Below are 15,826 nucleotides of genomic sequence, written 5' to 3'. Positions count from 1 at the left end.
CGAGTGCATCATTGAGTTCACAGCAGGCGAGAAATAGCAGCACCCTCTTCTTGCTGCTCTCCGAAGAGGCTTCTCCACTTCTTCAACTCCTTGCTTCATGTTGTGGTTCCTTCTTGATGCTTTCCCAACGTTGTCATCAGTCAAACCGAACAATCTGACCCATGGGCGCGGTCACCCATGGGCACCCGGCTTGAATGGATAGGGTATGGGTCTTCATCTTCGGTACATCTCGTTGAGAACGCCTACTCTACCCGATGGGTGCCCGATCGACTCGGGCTATACGACGGGTTCGAGCATGGGCATGAGTCAAGACCCGTGGGTAGGGTCGTGGGCGCCAACATACCCGATAAGATTTTCGGCCGTGGGTCTGGTAGAGGTTGACCCCGACCATACCCGACCTGATTGCCAGGTTGACTCATCACAGTACCTAGGCACACATAGAGTTCTGAATTAAAATAGTAACCATGTGTCATTCAAGTGCATAGGAAGCTCACGGAGGAGTTAAGTCACCTTGGTTTGAATGGCGCGTGCATGTGCTCAAGTCATGAGCCCACTCGACTTGTCGGTGAGCCCATGGTGATGTCTATGGGATTTTCTGCATCACCAATATCCTATTAAACGACTATAACTTAACTTGTATTCACTCCATCTTTGAAAGAAGACTTATAATTTTTGGCTGAAGACAAATGGTGCAAAGTTTGTAAGAAAAACCTATCAAGAAATACGATACAAACTAATATCATTAAGTACACAATAAAAACATTCTTATATTATATCTATTTAGTATTGTAGTTGTTGAAGATTTTTCTTACAAACTTGATCTAACTATGCACGGTTTGATCTCAGAGGAGGGAGTAGAAAATAACATAATCCCAACAACTTTCTTATGTATTCGTATGCCTAACATACCTAACATCGTGAACACAACTGTGACCGAAAGACAGTCTCGACAAGAAGATTGGCTTGGTGTGAGACAAGAATCGTATTCTCCCTGAGCCACCCTCAGATGACAAGAATCGTGCTTTCATGCCAACCACACGTCGAAAGCAGAGCAGCTGACAGGGCCTGCCACTAACCGGTGTTCTCTTGGAATAAAGGTTGCGTTGCGTTGCCTCCGACGTTGGCATATTTGCCACTCTCAAGGCAGAATGGCCCCATGCAGCATCTCAATCTCCATGTGATAGTTCCGCGACGACGAGCTCAGCTTTCATCCGCGGCATGGGCAACACCGGGCCGCCTAGGATGACGTCGTGGTGCAAGCACTGCGGCGCGGGCATCGCGGCGCCGCCGGCGGGGCCGAGCTCCGGCGTCCGGTGTGCGCTCTGCCGCCGCGTGACGCGCGTCGAGCGGCACCGCAGCGTGGGCAGCGCATCGAGCGCGCTCGCGCCCCTGTCGCCGCCGCGGACGGCGCGCTCCGCCAGGCTCGAGCTGCCGGCCGGCTACCCGGCGTCCCGCGGCAAGAAGCGCGCCGTCCTCGTCGGCGTCAGCTACACGGGCACCTCCTACGGGCTCAAGGGCACGGCCAAGGACGTCGAGCTGATGAGGAACCTCCTCTGCGACAAGTTTGGTTTCCCCGGCGACTCCATCCTCGTCCTCACCGGTAGTGATTAATCCCAGAATCCGTTCACGAAAGAAAACATCGGCCGAGAAGCCATCGAGAAGTGAGCAAGTGTATCTCATCATCATCTGATGTACGATCGATGCGTTTGTGCTTGTGGCAGAGGAGAGTGACGACCCGAGCAGAGTGCCGACGAGGGAGAACCTGCTGCTGGCGATGCGGTGGCTGGTGGCGGGGTGCGACGCCGGCGACTCGCTGGTGTTCCACTTCTCCGGGCACGGCGTGCAGAAGCTGGACACGGCCGGCGACGAGGTGGACGGGTACAACGAGGCCCTGTGCCCGCTGGACTTCGAGGACAAGGGCAAGATCCTGGACGACGAGATCAACGAGACCATCGTCCGGCCGCTGGGCCCCGGCGTGAAGCTCCACGCCATCATCGACACCTGCCACAGCGGCACCATCCTCGACCTCCGCTACCTCTGCCGCCTCTCCAGGTACGTACGTACTATGTGCTACGTGCAACCGCAACGTTTCTTTCAGACCGTGCTGTGTGTGATCTACTGATCTTTACGACGAGTGAATCTTTGCTGTGATCCATCAAGGACCGGGTACTGGCAGTGGGAGAACCACGTCCGTCCGGGCAAGCCGAAAGGCACCAACGGAGGCCTCGCCATCTCCATCAGCGGCTGCAACGACGACCAGAAGTCGACGGAATCGAGCGTCCAGGGGTTCTCCGATACCGCTGCTATTGGCGCCATGACGGACAGCTTCATCAGGGCCGTGGAGTCCGAGCCGGGGACGACGTACGGGCGGCTGCTGAGCGCGATGAGGGCGACGATCCGCGACAGCCAGGGGACCGGCCGCCGCCTCCCCGGGAGGATCGGCTCCTTCGTCCGCAAGATGATCACTTCCAGCGCCGTGCAGGAGCCCCAGCTCTGCTCTTCTGAGATGTTCGACATCTACCGGAAGCCCTTTCTCCTGTGACTTCTTCCGCGCCGGAGTTGTTCCGAGTCATGTAATTGGCTCGTTTGCCTTACCAATGATGCTGTGGTCCTGTTCTGCACTGCACTTGTGAGCAAACTGAACGGGACATTTCAGTTGTACTGCAGTAGAATCAATATCACTGATTAAAATCACGGGAGAAAGGAAATTGCGGCAGCATTTTTTGCCGCGAAATTTTATCCTAAACCGGCCTGATCTCCAGCGATTTTCACCTGCATGCAAATCATGGTGCGATTCAGCGGCAATTGCGGCAAAATCGCCCACGATTTAAAATCATGATCGAAATTTTAAGTCCAAACTGAACCACATGTTTCTAGAAACAACATTTCAGTTGCTCAACCCACCGAATGACATGTTTCCAGAAACAACATTTCAGTTGCTGAACGCATCGAACAGTTTAGGTGTGAATTTTCATGTGGACTACTCGGCATTGAGGCGAGCTGCCTTTTGCCTCCTGTAATGTGCCTAGCTACTTAGGTTTATCTGTGAGGCTGACAAGGGACTTCACGATCCCAGGGCTGATCTTATCAGCAAGGGCGCCTTTCTCAGAGATCAGAAACGACTTCTCCTTCACAAAGCTCTGCAGCTTCTTGGTGTCGAAGTCTAGGCGTTCTTGATCTGCAACATTGTGAAGAAATGCAATAAGGAATTGCATAATCATTAGTAACGGACTAAGCTTGCTAACCCTGACCTTCTGTAACAGTTACTTTAAAAGTTTGCATGCAAAGAAAATGCCGCAACCATGACACAAGTACGGAATCGGATCACTACTTTTCACCAGGTAAGGAAATCATGCGGTGAAAACAAGCAATTCAACAGACTTCTGAATAAACTTGAAATAAACCCTCCTGGATTTTGAGGCTTTGCATGCATCAAACCTACTTCGACAGCACCGAAATGCACCAACTTCATAGATCCAGATAAAAAAAGGTACCTTCTTCCAGAATAGTGTGTGTTGCATGAAATGGAACACGGGCAAATATATCTGATCCTGGAAACATTAGCCAGGTATGTTCCTTGGGGTCGTGGTTTCCACAAGTCGAGCATATCTCCTTTACCAGCTGCTTGCCTGAGGTTCCTTCCATTTCTTTCATTACGATGTCAAAGGGAGATGGAACACTACTTTTGGTTGTCCTGGCTCTTTTCCGGAGGGCTGTCAATGCCTCCCTGTTAGCATTCCTCATCTTGTCATTTTGCACAAGCTGATGGTCACACAAGAACAAACCATAAGATATCAGCATTCATATATATGACGAAAATAATAGAATAAATTAGCAACCCATACGTACCTCATGCCTAGCTAGAAGAAGTTGCTCTGCATCAGTTTCAATGTCAACCAGAGCCTCTTGAAGCTCCTTCATGTTAGAGTCCATGACAAAACTGCGAAACAATGCCAATTCATTTTCCAAATATAAGAAAATCAATTCAGAATACAATCATCTGCATACCATACATTCATAAGCAACCCACAGAATTTAAAGGTTCCGATTTCTAGCATGTTGCGACATAGAAGCAATAAAGTGCTGAAAACACATGAACAAAATGTGTTGTGCAAAAGTATGAGAACTTGTCTCTAATAAAACATATCTCAAAATACCCCAAGCTGAATCTCCTATTTCAAATAATAACTAGAAAACATATAATAGATATGATAGTTAGTGTTAACTGTTAACAACGAGCAAAAGTAGCTAAAATTAACATATGACAATCACAATGGAATAGATCGATAAGCATTAGGATATGAGAGACATCGACCTACTTCAGGCACACGTATTTGGTACAATAGTACAATGGTAATGTAATATGACTATATATGTGGTTCTGTTCTCTGATGTCCTTGTCATTTAATAGCCTAATTGGATATCGTGGTAAAACCCTTTTGCGTCTACAAAATACTATTGCAATGGCATGATCTGAAATTGTGTGATTAGGCAAACATAACAAAGTACTGCTGCAAGCATGACATACAAAACAAAACACGTTTTTGAAGAGGCAACTAAGGCATCAGCTGCTCAGCAGGCACCAGCAAATCTTATTCAAAGAGTCAACGTTTCAGCAAGCAAACTAGCCGAGCATCTCAGGTCTAATGAATACATTTTCTTGCTACTTCTCTAATAATCTAACGAAAATGTAAACATCAATCATTTAGCTAGAAAACACCTTAACTGATACCCTTATAATGCAAAAGCAATAAAGCATTACACTATGTCCTCTACTGAAGATCCAGATCGAAGCAATTGAATTTTCAACCAGCTGATGTATTTTCAGTTAGCAGATCGCAGCTTCATAGTCTATAAACTAGTGGATTATCAACCTATTGAGCGACCGAAGCACATCAGTCCTGGAAAGAAATTAGTAACTGCTATGACCTCTCGCATTCAGGTTTCAGAGAAAAATCAGGAGGACAAACCTAGCGATATCTGGATGGAAAATGGGAAGAGTCCGCGCTACTGTGCATCGACAGAGCCGAAATTGAAGCAAACCCCAGGCTAATTTTTCCTCAGTAACATGAAAAAAGCTTTGGCACTTATAACTATCCAAGAAATACGTCATAACATTTCAGAAAATATACCCCATACGAAAACACACAAAATAAAGCTTAATTGCTCAATAAATCAAGAATTTTAACTCGATGCTTAATGATCTAGCAAAATAGATAAAAATGTCCAAGTACAAATAATAGTACGTGGAGACAAAAAAAGTACCAAATCAATTGTTTGCTTTATTTGTGCTTCCCATAACTACACAAAACCGGTGGAAAAAAAATCTTTCACCTTCAGTTTTAATTTCAACTCAATTTTCTTCTGCATACACTGATACACATAGACACATAACTAGTTCTTCCAGTATGGTTACTGGTTGTCGCAGTTTTCCACATATTTAATCATACACATGCTAAAACTAAAATTGCGTGAGAAAATTACCCAGCAACCTGGCCGGCTGGCACTGGCCCTAGCAAGCAAGTAGTAGCAGGCAGAGGCGGGGGCGGGGGCAGTCCTGGCCCCCTGGGAGGGGGAGAGCCCGGAGAAGGTAGGGCCGGCGCGGCGGCGCCTGGCTGGAGCAGCACGGAGGCTGGCGCGAGGCGAAACGCCGGCGGGCAAGGGAGGCCGGGAGGGGAATGGACGGCGGACGTCCACAACTAGGCAGCTAGGTCGCAGAGGGCGGCGCAACGAGACTGCTGCAAGCCTGCGAGACGGTGCGTCCGTGCGTGGCTAGGTCGACACGTTGACTGGGCCCTTTGTGCCTGGGGCCTAGGCCGTGTTGGGCTGTTGCATCCGGGCCCAGCACAAGGAAAAACATTCCACATCCTGGGCCTGGGCCTGAGGGCCTGGGGTACAGCTCAATCTGTCTGTATATTCTAAAGTTGTACAACGTACATTACGCAAATGTTAAATGCGAAAGTTTCTCAAAAAAAAAACAATGCGAAAATGGCCAATTCTTTTATTAATAGTAAATAATAATTCAATAATTACGAAAGTAATAAAGGGCTAGGGAAAATTTCAAAACTAGTAAGGACGTGGTGGACTAACAGCATCCCAACATGGACGCTGATGCAAATAACGTCCCAGCCTGGACGCTATTTTTGCTAGCATCAACCGGGTGGTTAGGTCTAGCCCCGACTCCCTGAACAGATAGTGCTGGCGGCTGTCGCATCCGTCTCGTCCCCGTCGCCCACCTCCATCTCCCCCTACCACGCCGGCCCTGGCCTCCGGCTCATCCCGGCCACCCACCTTCCCATGGACCGCCTCGGCCTCCGCGTCATTGCCCACATCCTCACGACCGCCCTGACCTCCGGCGCATCCCCGACGCCATCATCCCAGTATTGTATTTTGCTCACCAAATTGTTACTCATCATTTGTGTTATGACAAACAATTTTATTAACTTGCAATCAAATATATAGGTACTGAATATTATTGAAATCAGATTGATTTTCAGCTATGCCTAGGCAGTTAGTGAAATCAGTAAAACTACAACAATATAGCATATGAATCAATTATGCTCAACTACTCAAGTACTAGGTTATTTCATAACAGTTCTGAAATTTATATTAGTTTGGTTCGATGCACAATACCTTTTATGAAAGCTATAGAACTAATTTATATCGTTTCATAGATGTTACTGTCATATGAATCTATTAACCAGAATATGAGACAAATAGTAAATCATTAGTAAGAAGTAATTTGAAAGTATCTACTCCATGTACTGTTTCTGAAAGCATCTACACTCAAATCATCAATTGGAGACTAGCAGAATTTATGGCTGAAGTACTGTTTAATTGGGGACTAGCAGAATGCGTGGCCGGAGTACCTTCTATGAGGAAAAATTACAGTGTAGCACCCTGCAAAATTCCACGTTGCTACCAATAGTTGGGACGACGAACAGAGAAGCAGTGGAGAGAAGAGAGAGGGACGACCAACTCCGTCCAACTTGTTGATGCTGCCGCAACGATGTCCTCTACCCAACCCCTTTGGGCATGAGGATGTCGGGGGCAGCCATGAGGATGTGGGCGTCGGGGATGCGCCAGAGGTCGGGTCGATCGTGAGGATGTGGGAGATGACGCAGAGGCCGAGACGGTCCGTGGGAAGGTGGGTGGCCGGGATGAGCCAGAGGCCAGGGCCGGCGTGGTAGGCGGGGAGATGAAGGTGGGCGACAGGGACAAGACGGAGTCGGGGCTAGACCTAACCACCTGGTGGATGCTAGCAAAAATAGCATCAGGCTAGGACGTTATTTGCATCAACATCCATGTTGGGACGCTGTTGTCCACCACGTTCTTACTAGTTTTGAATTTTCGCTAGCCCTTTATTACTTTCATAATTATTGAATTATTAGCTACTATTAATAAAAAAATCCGGGGCTCATTGGCTCCCCACCTATCCGCATTCATGCCCCCCCCCCCAGCCGCTGCTCTGTCCGAGGAACCTACTCCTGCTTTAAAGCCCCCCCTCCCCATCGTACACATCCCATTTTTTCCCACACTTCCGTAACCACCGCTACTCGTAGTCGATCTCCCCATTGTCCGCCATCACCATGGTTTGGAAGCAAATCACGTACAACATGATGCTCCGGCTGAAGTGTCACGCTGAGGGGTCCTCACCGCGAACGTCCGACACATGACCTGCATTGCAGCAGGCCAACTTTCAAGTTCTCTGAAGATGAGTGAGTAGGAGGAGGGCGATCCCAAGGTGCTCTTAGTGGTCCAGGAGGAGGAGGAGCAGTAGCCAACGAAGGAGGAGTTGATCTCAGTTGACGACGTGGCCGATGGAGTCGAGGTGGCTGATGTCGTGACCGAAGGGGAAGACACCCCCTTCTCCATGGCGAAGCACTACATGGCGAGGCACAATTCAAGGCGGAGCAAGCGGATGCCTTAGTCGTGGCGATGCTCCTCACAGATCTGGACCTTGTCGTCGAGAACTAGGCGTTCTACGCGTTCGTGTAGAGTGCTCACACAATCAAGCACGAGCGCTGGATCTACATCTAGGACATGGCGAGCTGTAGTCTTCACGGATGACACAACCGACAAGGAGGACGGTGAGGTCGTCGCTCATCTGTGGCCTCTGGGTATGCCGGGATGCCATGGATTCAGCCCGCCACCAATGAGCGTTGAGGTTATTGTTAAATTATGATCTAAGTTCTACTGTATTGGACTAGACGTAGTATATACGGTGTGGGCCTTTGCGTTGGTACCGACGCGTACGAGTACAACTCGTTTACTTGTCCTACAAGGACTCTTATGTGTTGCCCCTCATATATACCCCATGTAGTCGCACCTAAGACGGTCTGTCGTCTCGTGCTTGTAATACTCCTCCATCATAGTGATTGCGCCGTCGTGCGTCCGTGGTTTTCTCCCGCAAGGGTTTCTAGGTAAAAATCCATGTCTCTTGTGTCTCGTTTATTTCTCGTTATTATCTAACAAGTGGTATCAGTTTCAAGTAACGCTACTCCAGTTGTTTCAAAGAATTCAGGTGGAGATAGTGTTTTGAAGGTCATCAAAGGCTCCCTTGTTGTGATGAAAGGTGATTTAAGTTCGACCAATGGTCTTTATTACCTTCGAGGTTCTACCGTTTCAGGTAATGCTACTCCAGTTATTTCAAAGAATTCTGATTGTGATGTTGCTAACTTTTGGCATATGCGTCTTGGACATATGAGTGAACTTGGTTTAGCAGAGTTAAATAAGAGAGGTCTTCTTGATGGATATGAACCTGATAAATTAAAATTTGTGAGCATTGTATCTTCAGCAAGCACAAGAGGGTGAAGTTCAACACTTCGACTCATACAACTGAAGGTATTCTTGATTATGTGCATTCTGATTTATGGGGACCATTTCGCAAGAAGTCACTAGGTGGTGCTAGTTACATATTGACTATTATTGATGATTATTTAAGAAAAGTTTGGCCTTATTTCTTGAGGCATAAATATGAAGCATTCTCAGCATTTAAGGAGTGGAAGATTATGATTGAGAGACAAACTGAAAAGAAGGTAAAAATACTTCGCACTGATAATGGTATGGAATTCTATTCTAAGCAATTTAAGAATTATTGCAAGTCTGAAGGCATTGTCAGACATTACACCGTTCCTTATACTCCTCAACAAAACGGTGTTGCTGAGCGTATGAACAAGACCATTATTTCCAGAGCCTATTACATGTTGTCCAATGCAGGTTTGCATAGGCGTTTTTGGGCCGAGGCCGCTTCCACTGCTTGTTATCTCATTAACCGTTCACCATCTATTGCTCTTAATAAGAAAACTCCAATTGAGGTATGGTCTGGTTCACCTGCTGATTATTCACAGTTAAGAGTTTTTGATTGCACTGCTTATGCTCATGTTGATAATGGAAAGTTGGAGCCTAGGGCTGTAAAGTGCATCTTTTTTGGTTATAAATCTAGTGTTAAAGGTTTTAAATTGTGGAATCCTGAAACCCAGAAGGTGGTTATTAGCAGAAATATTATCTTTAATGAAACTGCTATGTTACATGATGTTCCATCTACTAATGTTCCTGTTGAGAGTATTCAACAGCCTACTGTTCAGGTGGAGCATGTTATTGAAACAGGTGATACATCTGGTAATGAAATTGTTGATGCACACAATGAACCCGTCGTTGATGATGAACATGTCACTCCCACTCCAAATCAGCCTATTGTTCCACCCAGTTGGAATCTCGCACATGATAGAGTTAGGTGGGATATTAATAAACCTGACAGGTTAATTGAAGAGTGCAATACTATTTCTTTTGCTTTATCTGTTACAGAAGAAATTGAAGGTAATGTTGAGTCTTCTTCATATTCCGAGGCTATTATTTCTTGTGATAGTAATAAGTGGATGACCGCTATGCATGATGAGATGGCATCACTTGAAAAGAATGGCACTTGGAATTTAGTAAGATTACCTAGAGAGAAGAAACCTATTCGTTGCAAGTGGGTTTTCAAGAGGAAAGAAGGTGTTTCTCCTAATGATGAGACAAGATATAAAGCAAGGTTAGTTGCTAAAGGTTACAGTTAGATTCCAGGTATTGACTATAACAAAGTCTTTTCTCCTGTTGTGAAGCATAGCTCTATTCGCACTTTACTCAGTATTGTTGCCATGCATGATCTTGAGCTTGAACAATTGGATGTTAAAACTGCATTCTTACATGGAGAATTAGAAGAGGATATTTATATGGAACAACCTGAAGGTTTTGTTATTCCTGGAAAAGAAAAGCTTGTGTGTAAGTTAAATAAATCTCTTTATGGATTGAAACAATCCCCTAGACAGTGGTACAGGAGATTTGACACTTTTATGCTCTCTCAAGGTTTCAAAAGGTCTAGTTATGATAGTGGTGTTTATTTGAAAACTGTCAACGATTCAACTATTTATTTGCTCCTTTATGTTGATGATATGCTTATTGCTGCAAAGAGTATGTCAGAGATTAATAAACTAAAGAAGCAATTAAGTAATGAATTTGAGATGAAGGATTTGGGTGCAGCAAAGAAAATACTTGGCATGGAAATATCCAGAGATAGACCATCTGGAAAAGTATATCTAAGTCAGAAGGGATATATTGATAAAGTCCTTCGTCATTTTAATATGCATAATGCCAATCCGGTGAGTACACCGTTAGCTGCACACTTCAAATTATCATCAACTTTATGTCCTAAGTCAGATGCAGATATTTAGTACATGTCTAGAGTTCCCTATTCAAGTGCAGTTGGTTCACTTATGTATGCCATGGTTTGTTCTCGTCCGGATTTATCATATGCATTGAGTGTTGTCAGTAGATACATGGCTAATCCTGAAAAAGAGCACTGGAAAGCAGTTCAGTGGATTTTCAGATACCTGCGTGGTACTTCTAATACTTATTTACAGTTTGGGAAAACTGGAGATGGACTTGTTGGTTTTGTTGATTCTGATTTTGCTGGTGATTTGGATAAGAAAAGATCACTCACAGGTTATGTTGTCACCATTGGTGGTTGTGCTGTGAGTTGGAGAGCAACTTTGTAGTCTATTGTGGCTTATTCCACTACTGATGCCGAGTATATGGCTATTTCTGAGGCATGCTGAAAGAACATGCGATGCCCCCATGTTTTGTTTTGGTAATTGATGACAATCTCTATGGACTAATGGTTGACTTGAGTTATATTTGAAGGATCTGTCCATAGGCTTTTCTTGAAGTTCACGTGTGGTTTCAAGGAGTTTATGAGTTGACCAAGGTGCTATTAAGGAATTATCCAAAGATTGGTCATGTGAGTGTGAGCTTATTGCAAGCATGTCTTGAAGAAGAAGATTGTGTGATCATTCATGTTTACCTTCAAGACATCATCCAAATGAAGAGAGTTGGAAAGATTCAAGGTTGATCAAGACTAAGTCAAAGAGTAAATCAAGTTGATCAACTCACAAATCATAGAATATGTACCGAGAGGGATCAAACGACCCCATGGTATGGTAAGCACTGTCAATTACGCTTTGTGTACTAACCCATGATCTTCGTGAGAGTTCTTTGTGGGATTAGGTTGTGGTGTGCAAGTTCAAGTGAAGCATCACGAAGAGATCAAATGCTTGAAGCTTGCCGTCCATTGTGGTGACAATGGACTTGTGAAGATGTGCGGAAGAGAGGCTCACCCACAGTGGAGTATGGAGGAGCAATCAACTAGTCTTCATCGAGCCAACACAATCAAGAAAGGTGGTCCAACTTGAGGGAGTCAAGATCGTCATCATCTAGCTCAAGTGGACCATGTGCAAGGCAAATGTTTGCCCTTGATAGGTTTTCTATTTTACCGGTCTCATGGTAGTTGTGGGAGACCGGGTTATAGGATCATTTGCCGTACTATCAAGGGGGGCTCTCGATGAGTTGCTTGATCGTATCGTTCGTAGAGAGCTCAAACCATTGCATCCTTGCATCATATTTATTGGTTCTTGTTTGGTTCTTCTCCTTGTGAGATTTGGAGCTTTTGGTCATGTTCATGACAAGCTCGAGTTCATCGAAAACGGAGTTCACATGCATCTTCTATAATGTTTTCGATGATTGGAGGGTATGCCGGTTCTTCTCTGTTGGAGGTGTCACTCCTTTGTTTGCTAAGCATACCTGCCCCGTCGCTGTTTTGATGCTACTCGTTGTCTTGTTTCAAACAAGCTTGAATTTGCTCAATTCGGAGCTCATTTGCAGAAGTTATGGCTGTTCTGGTTTCCTTGGAGTATACTTTGTTTTCGCGGTAGTGGCTTAAGGTTGGCGCCAGCGGTAGTACCGCGGTCCATAGCGGTAGTACCGCCGAAGCACTCAAGCGGTAGTACCGCTCTCCGAGCGGTAGTACCTCTTGTGGTCTTCGGACGTAGTACCGCAGTGGTTCCGAGCTACTACCGCCTCGATTCGAGACCGTTGTTTTTTGTGTCGGGTTTTATGGTACTAAGTGTGGTAGTAGTGGCGGTAGTACCGCTCCAAGCGGTAGTACCGCGCCTACTCCCACGGTAGTACCACTCTGGGGCCAGGGCCCTGACCTCCTCGTCAGCGCGGCAGTACCGCTGGGTGAGAGCGGTAGTACCGCCCTCAGCGGTAGTACCGCCCTGCCCAAGCGGTACCGCTCTGTGCGTGGCTGTTCAGTGGGGTAACGGTTGGATTGGTTCCCTCACTATATAAAGGGGTCTTCTTCCCCAATGAACCTTATCTTTTGAGCTTGTGTTCTTCCCCCATTGGTGACCTTCTCCGAGATTGCTATCTCTCAATCCCTCCATGGATTCTTGCTAGTTTTGGGGGGAAAAGAGAGAGGAGATCTAGATCCACATTTCCACCAATCACTTTCTCTTCTATGTGAGGGGAACCCCTTGGATCTAGTTTTTGGAGTTCTTGGTGTTCTCCTTCTTGTTCTTCCTCTCATTTTCCTCCCTAGCATTAGTTGCTTCGGTGGGATTTGAGAGAGAAGGACTTGGGCACTTCGTGTGCCATTGCCATTGCATTTGGTGCATCGGTTTGAGTTCTCCACGGTGATACGTGGAAGTTATAAGTTGAGAAGCTTATTACTCTTGGGTGCTTGGTGCCCTTGAGCTTGTTCCTCTTGGGTGCTTGGGCGCCCTAGACGGTTGGTGGTGTTCGGAGCTCAATCATTGTGGTGTAAAGGTCCGGGCAAGCGTCGGGGTCTCCAATTAGGTTGTGGAGATCGCCCCGAGCAATTTGACGGGTACCGGTGACCGCCCCCAAGGGTTTCCAAAGTGTACGGGTTCGGTGACCGCCCCCAAGGGTCGCCATTTGTACGGGTTCGGTGACCGCCCTCAAGGGTCCCTTAGTGGATTCACAGCATCTTGCATTGTGCGAGGGTGTGAGGAGATTACGGTGGCTCTAGTGGCTTCTTGGGGAGCATTGTGCCTCCACACCGCTCCAAACGCAGATTAGCATCCGTAAGGGTGTGAACTTCGGGATACATCGTCGTCTCCGCGTGCCTCGGTTTTCTCTTACCCGAGCCCTTTAGTTATGCACTTTACTTTGTGATAGTCATATTGTTCTTGTCATATATCTTGCCATCACATAGTTGCTTATCTTGCTTAGCATAAGTTGTTGGTGCATATAGGTGAGCCTAGTTGTTGTAGGTTTTGTGCTTGACAAATTAACCATTAGGTTTATTCCGCATTTGTTCAAGCCTAAACCGTAATTATTTTAAAACGCCTATTCACCCCATCTCTAGGCGACATCCACGATCTTTCACATGCAGAGAAGCTATCTGGTTGAAAGGTTTGTACACTGAGCTTTGTGAAGATTCATCTTGCCCTATCATATTTAGTGACAGTCAAAGTGCTATATATCTTACCAAGAATCCAATGTACCATAAGAGAACAAAGCACATTGATGTTAGATATCACTATATTCGACATGTCGTTGCTGAAGGTGATTTGAAGGTATGCAAGATAAGTACTCATGATAACCCTGCTTATATGATGACAAAGCCAGTTCCGACCAATAAGTTTGAGCTTTACTCAGACTTAGTTGGTATTTCTCATTAGTCCTATGGACTTTGACGTACAAGGTGTTTATGCTGATTTGGATGGAGTTATTCACTTTCTTCGACTACCGAAGAGAATTTGGATCAAGGTGGAGATTGTTAAATTATGATCTAAATTCTACCGTATTGGACTAGACATAGTACATACGGTATGGGCCTTTACGTTGGTACCCACGCGTACGAGTATAACTCGTTTACTTGTCCTACAAGGACTCTTATGTGTTGCCCCTCATATATACCTCATGTAGTCGCACTTAAGACGGTCTGTCGTCTCGTGCTTGTAATACTCCTCCATCATAGTGATTGCGCCTTCATGCATCCGTGGTTTTCTCCCGCAAGAGTTTTCACGTAAAAATCCGTGTCTCTCGTGTCTCGTTTATTTCTCGTTATTATCTAACAGTTATCGGCTAGATCTCCGACGACGAGGGTTAGGATTTAGAAGTAGTGTTTAGATGTAGTGTGCATTTTAAAAATGTGGAAACAAAACCTATCTACCAATGTTGCATGGCAGCTTTCATGGTCCGGGTTTCGCCGAGATTTTTAGGGGATAATGTTGGATGACCGACGCCCGTCTGAACGTTTGTAGACATGTTTGAACGCCTTCACAAACATTTAAAAGTGTATATTTGATGCTCCACATTTAAAAGTGTATATTTAAAACCAATAAGTTAGTTCGCTCGATGGCCAAGCCCTCCCAAAGTCCCAGCGTCGTGCACTCGCCGGAATCACATATATATTCACATTTTATGAATGAGCCATCTACGTCTGATCGATCAAATCATATGCAGGCTGTTTTCGTATTTATGTAGCTTACGGTTGCACCCTTCGCAAATCGCAGTCGCCTAACTAGCTTTACGTAAGCTATCTGAATGGATTGTGCGAGCAGTTGCTTGCGCGCGTAGACACATTGCAGAAGATAATAATTCAAAATGGCTCCGGCTAGCTTCTGGTGCCTTTGATTTGATCAAATATATTGAAGAAAGATAGACATATAGCAACCACTGGTACTGTACGTGCGTATAGATTGAGCTCCGCCACCAGTATGTGATCTGCTTAATTGGTTGATACCGTTGGTTACTGTACAGAAGATAGAGTGGTTTGGAGAAGCGACTCTTCTGGATGAGAATCCATCAGTACTGTATAACGTTACAGCCCGAATGTTGTTACAAATGGGTGCACAATTATGCTAATTGTTGAATATGGTGCAGGTTGGTACAAAAATAATAGTATTCAAATTAGAAATAACTCTTTCTATGGCCCATTTCGCAGTTCCTGCATTGAAGTGTGTTGTGATTATTTTATAATGTGATGTGAAAATTAGTAGTAATACCCATAAAATAGAAAAAATGTGAGCTCAACAAATGCTAGAATATAAAGCGGGTGGGACAAATAAGATTACGAGTATTCATCGCAATACTAAATAATCGGTTTTACAGCCATCTGACCAAGACCTTTTATCCTTTTTGTATATGTATGACTCTAGATGTTACGATTGGATGGTTATTAACATTGACGAATCTTTAGAAATGAAGATGAGAGTTGTGCTACCAAGGGCATCTTCATCCATTCTTTTTTCTATATGTTTGGACAGTTTTAGGCCTCCAACACGGCTGTTCATTTGGGTTGGACCGGATCGAACGTTCGATCTACCCCAGTCCGACCTCAAATCGGGGGTGGTCTAGGGGAGTCCAGACATCCACCATGTCGGATTGCGATGCCCTGGTTCCACCCCAAACGCTTCCCGATGCTTAAGGTTTCACATTACTCTCCACATTCAATGAGGCACATTGGCTCCCTACCTACACA

The 15,826-nt window shown here is 45.5% G+C and overlaps 2 protein-coding genes across 3 annotated transcripts; one reads left to right on the top strand and one right to left on the bottom strand.

The window, feature by feature from the left end:
* Positions 1–1,132: 1,132 nt before the first annotated feature.
* On the top strand, positions 1,133–2,746 carry LOC123068961 (metacaspase-1). The gene is made up of 3 exons (XM_044491669.1): positions 1,133–1,600; positions 1,722–2,052; positions 2,161–2,746. Exons 1-3 carry the CDS (start codon positions 1,219–1,221, stop codon positions 2,540–2,542), a joined length of 1,095 nt encoding a protein of 364 aa, XP_044347604.1. The 5' UTR covers positions 1,133–1,218; the 3' UTR covers positions 2,543–2,746.
* A 122-nt stretch (positions 2,747–2,868) lies between these two features.
* LOC123068962 (uncharacterized) lies at positions 2,869–5,759 on the bottom strand. Of its 2 annotated transcripts, none has more exons than XM_044491670.1 (4): positions 5,485–5,759; positions 3,850–3,940; positions 3,495–3,762; positions 2,869–3,178 (listed from the first exon to the last, which is right to left on the bottom strand). In XM_044491670.1, exons 2-4 carry the CDS (start codon positions 3,931–3,933, stop codon positions 3,030–3,032), a joined length of 501 nt encoding a protein of 166 aa, XP_044347605.1. In that variant the 5' UTR covers positions 3,934–3,940; positions 5,485–5,759; the 3' UTR covers positions 2,869–3,029. The 2 variants fall into 2 exon arrangements, with proteins under 2 accessions (XP_044347605.1, XP_044347606.1); XM_044491671.1 differs by having other exon boundaries at positions 5,493–5,753.
* Positions 5,760–15,826: the final 10,067 nt, after the last annotated feature.

This window comes from Triticum aestivum, chromosome 3B (genome assembly GCF_018294505.1).
Source record: "Triticum aestivum cultivar Chinese Spring chromosome 3B, IWGSC CS RefSeq v2.1, whole genome shotgun sequence".
Taxonomy (NCBI): domain Eukaryota; kingdom Viridiplantae; phylum Streptophyta; class Magnoliopsida; order Poales; family Poaceae; genus Triticum; species Triticum aestivum.
This window is presented reverse-complemented; position numbering and strand designations above follow the sequence as displayed.

What these genes read in the sequence shown, in the direction of transcription:
- LOC123068962 (XM_044491670.1), bottom strand. Translation starts at nt 3,933, where the DNA reads ATGGACTCTAACATGAAGGAGCTTCAAGAGGCTCTGGTTGACATTGAA. An exon ending in TTCTTCTAGCTAGGCATGAG is followed by an intron (nt 3,763 to 3,849) that starts GTACGTATGGGT and finishes TGTGACCATCAG; the next exon opens with CTTGTGCAAAATGACAAGAT. An exon ending in ACACACTATTCTGGAAGAAG is followed by an intron (nt 3,179 to 3,494) that starts GTACCTTTTTTT and finishes ACAATGTTGCAG; the next exon opens with ATCAAGAACGCCTAGACTTC.
- LOC123068961 (XM_044491669.1), top strand. Translation starts at nt 1,219, where the DNA reads ATGGGCAACACCGGGCCGCCTAGGATGACGTCGTGGTGCAAGCACTGC. An exon ending in CTCCATCCTCGTCCTCACCG is followed by an intron (nt 1,601 to 1,721) that starts GTAGTGATTAAT and finishes TGCTTGTGGCAG; the next exon opens with AGGAGAGTGACGACCCGAGC. An exon ending in TACCTCTGCCGCCTCTCCAG is followed by an intron (nt 2,053 to 2,160) that starts GTACGTACGTAC and finishes TGATCCATCAAG; the next exon opens with GACCGGGTACTGGCAGTGGG.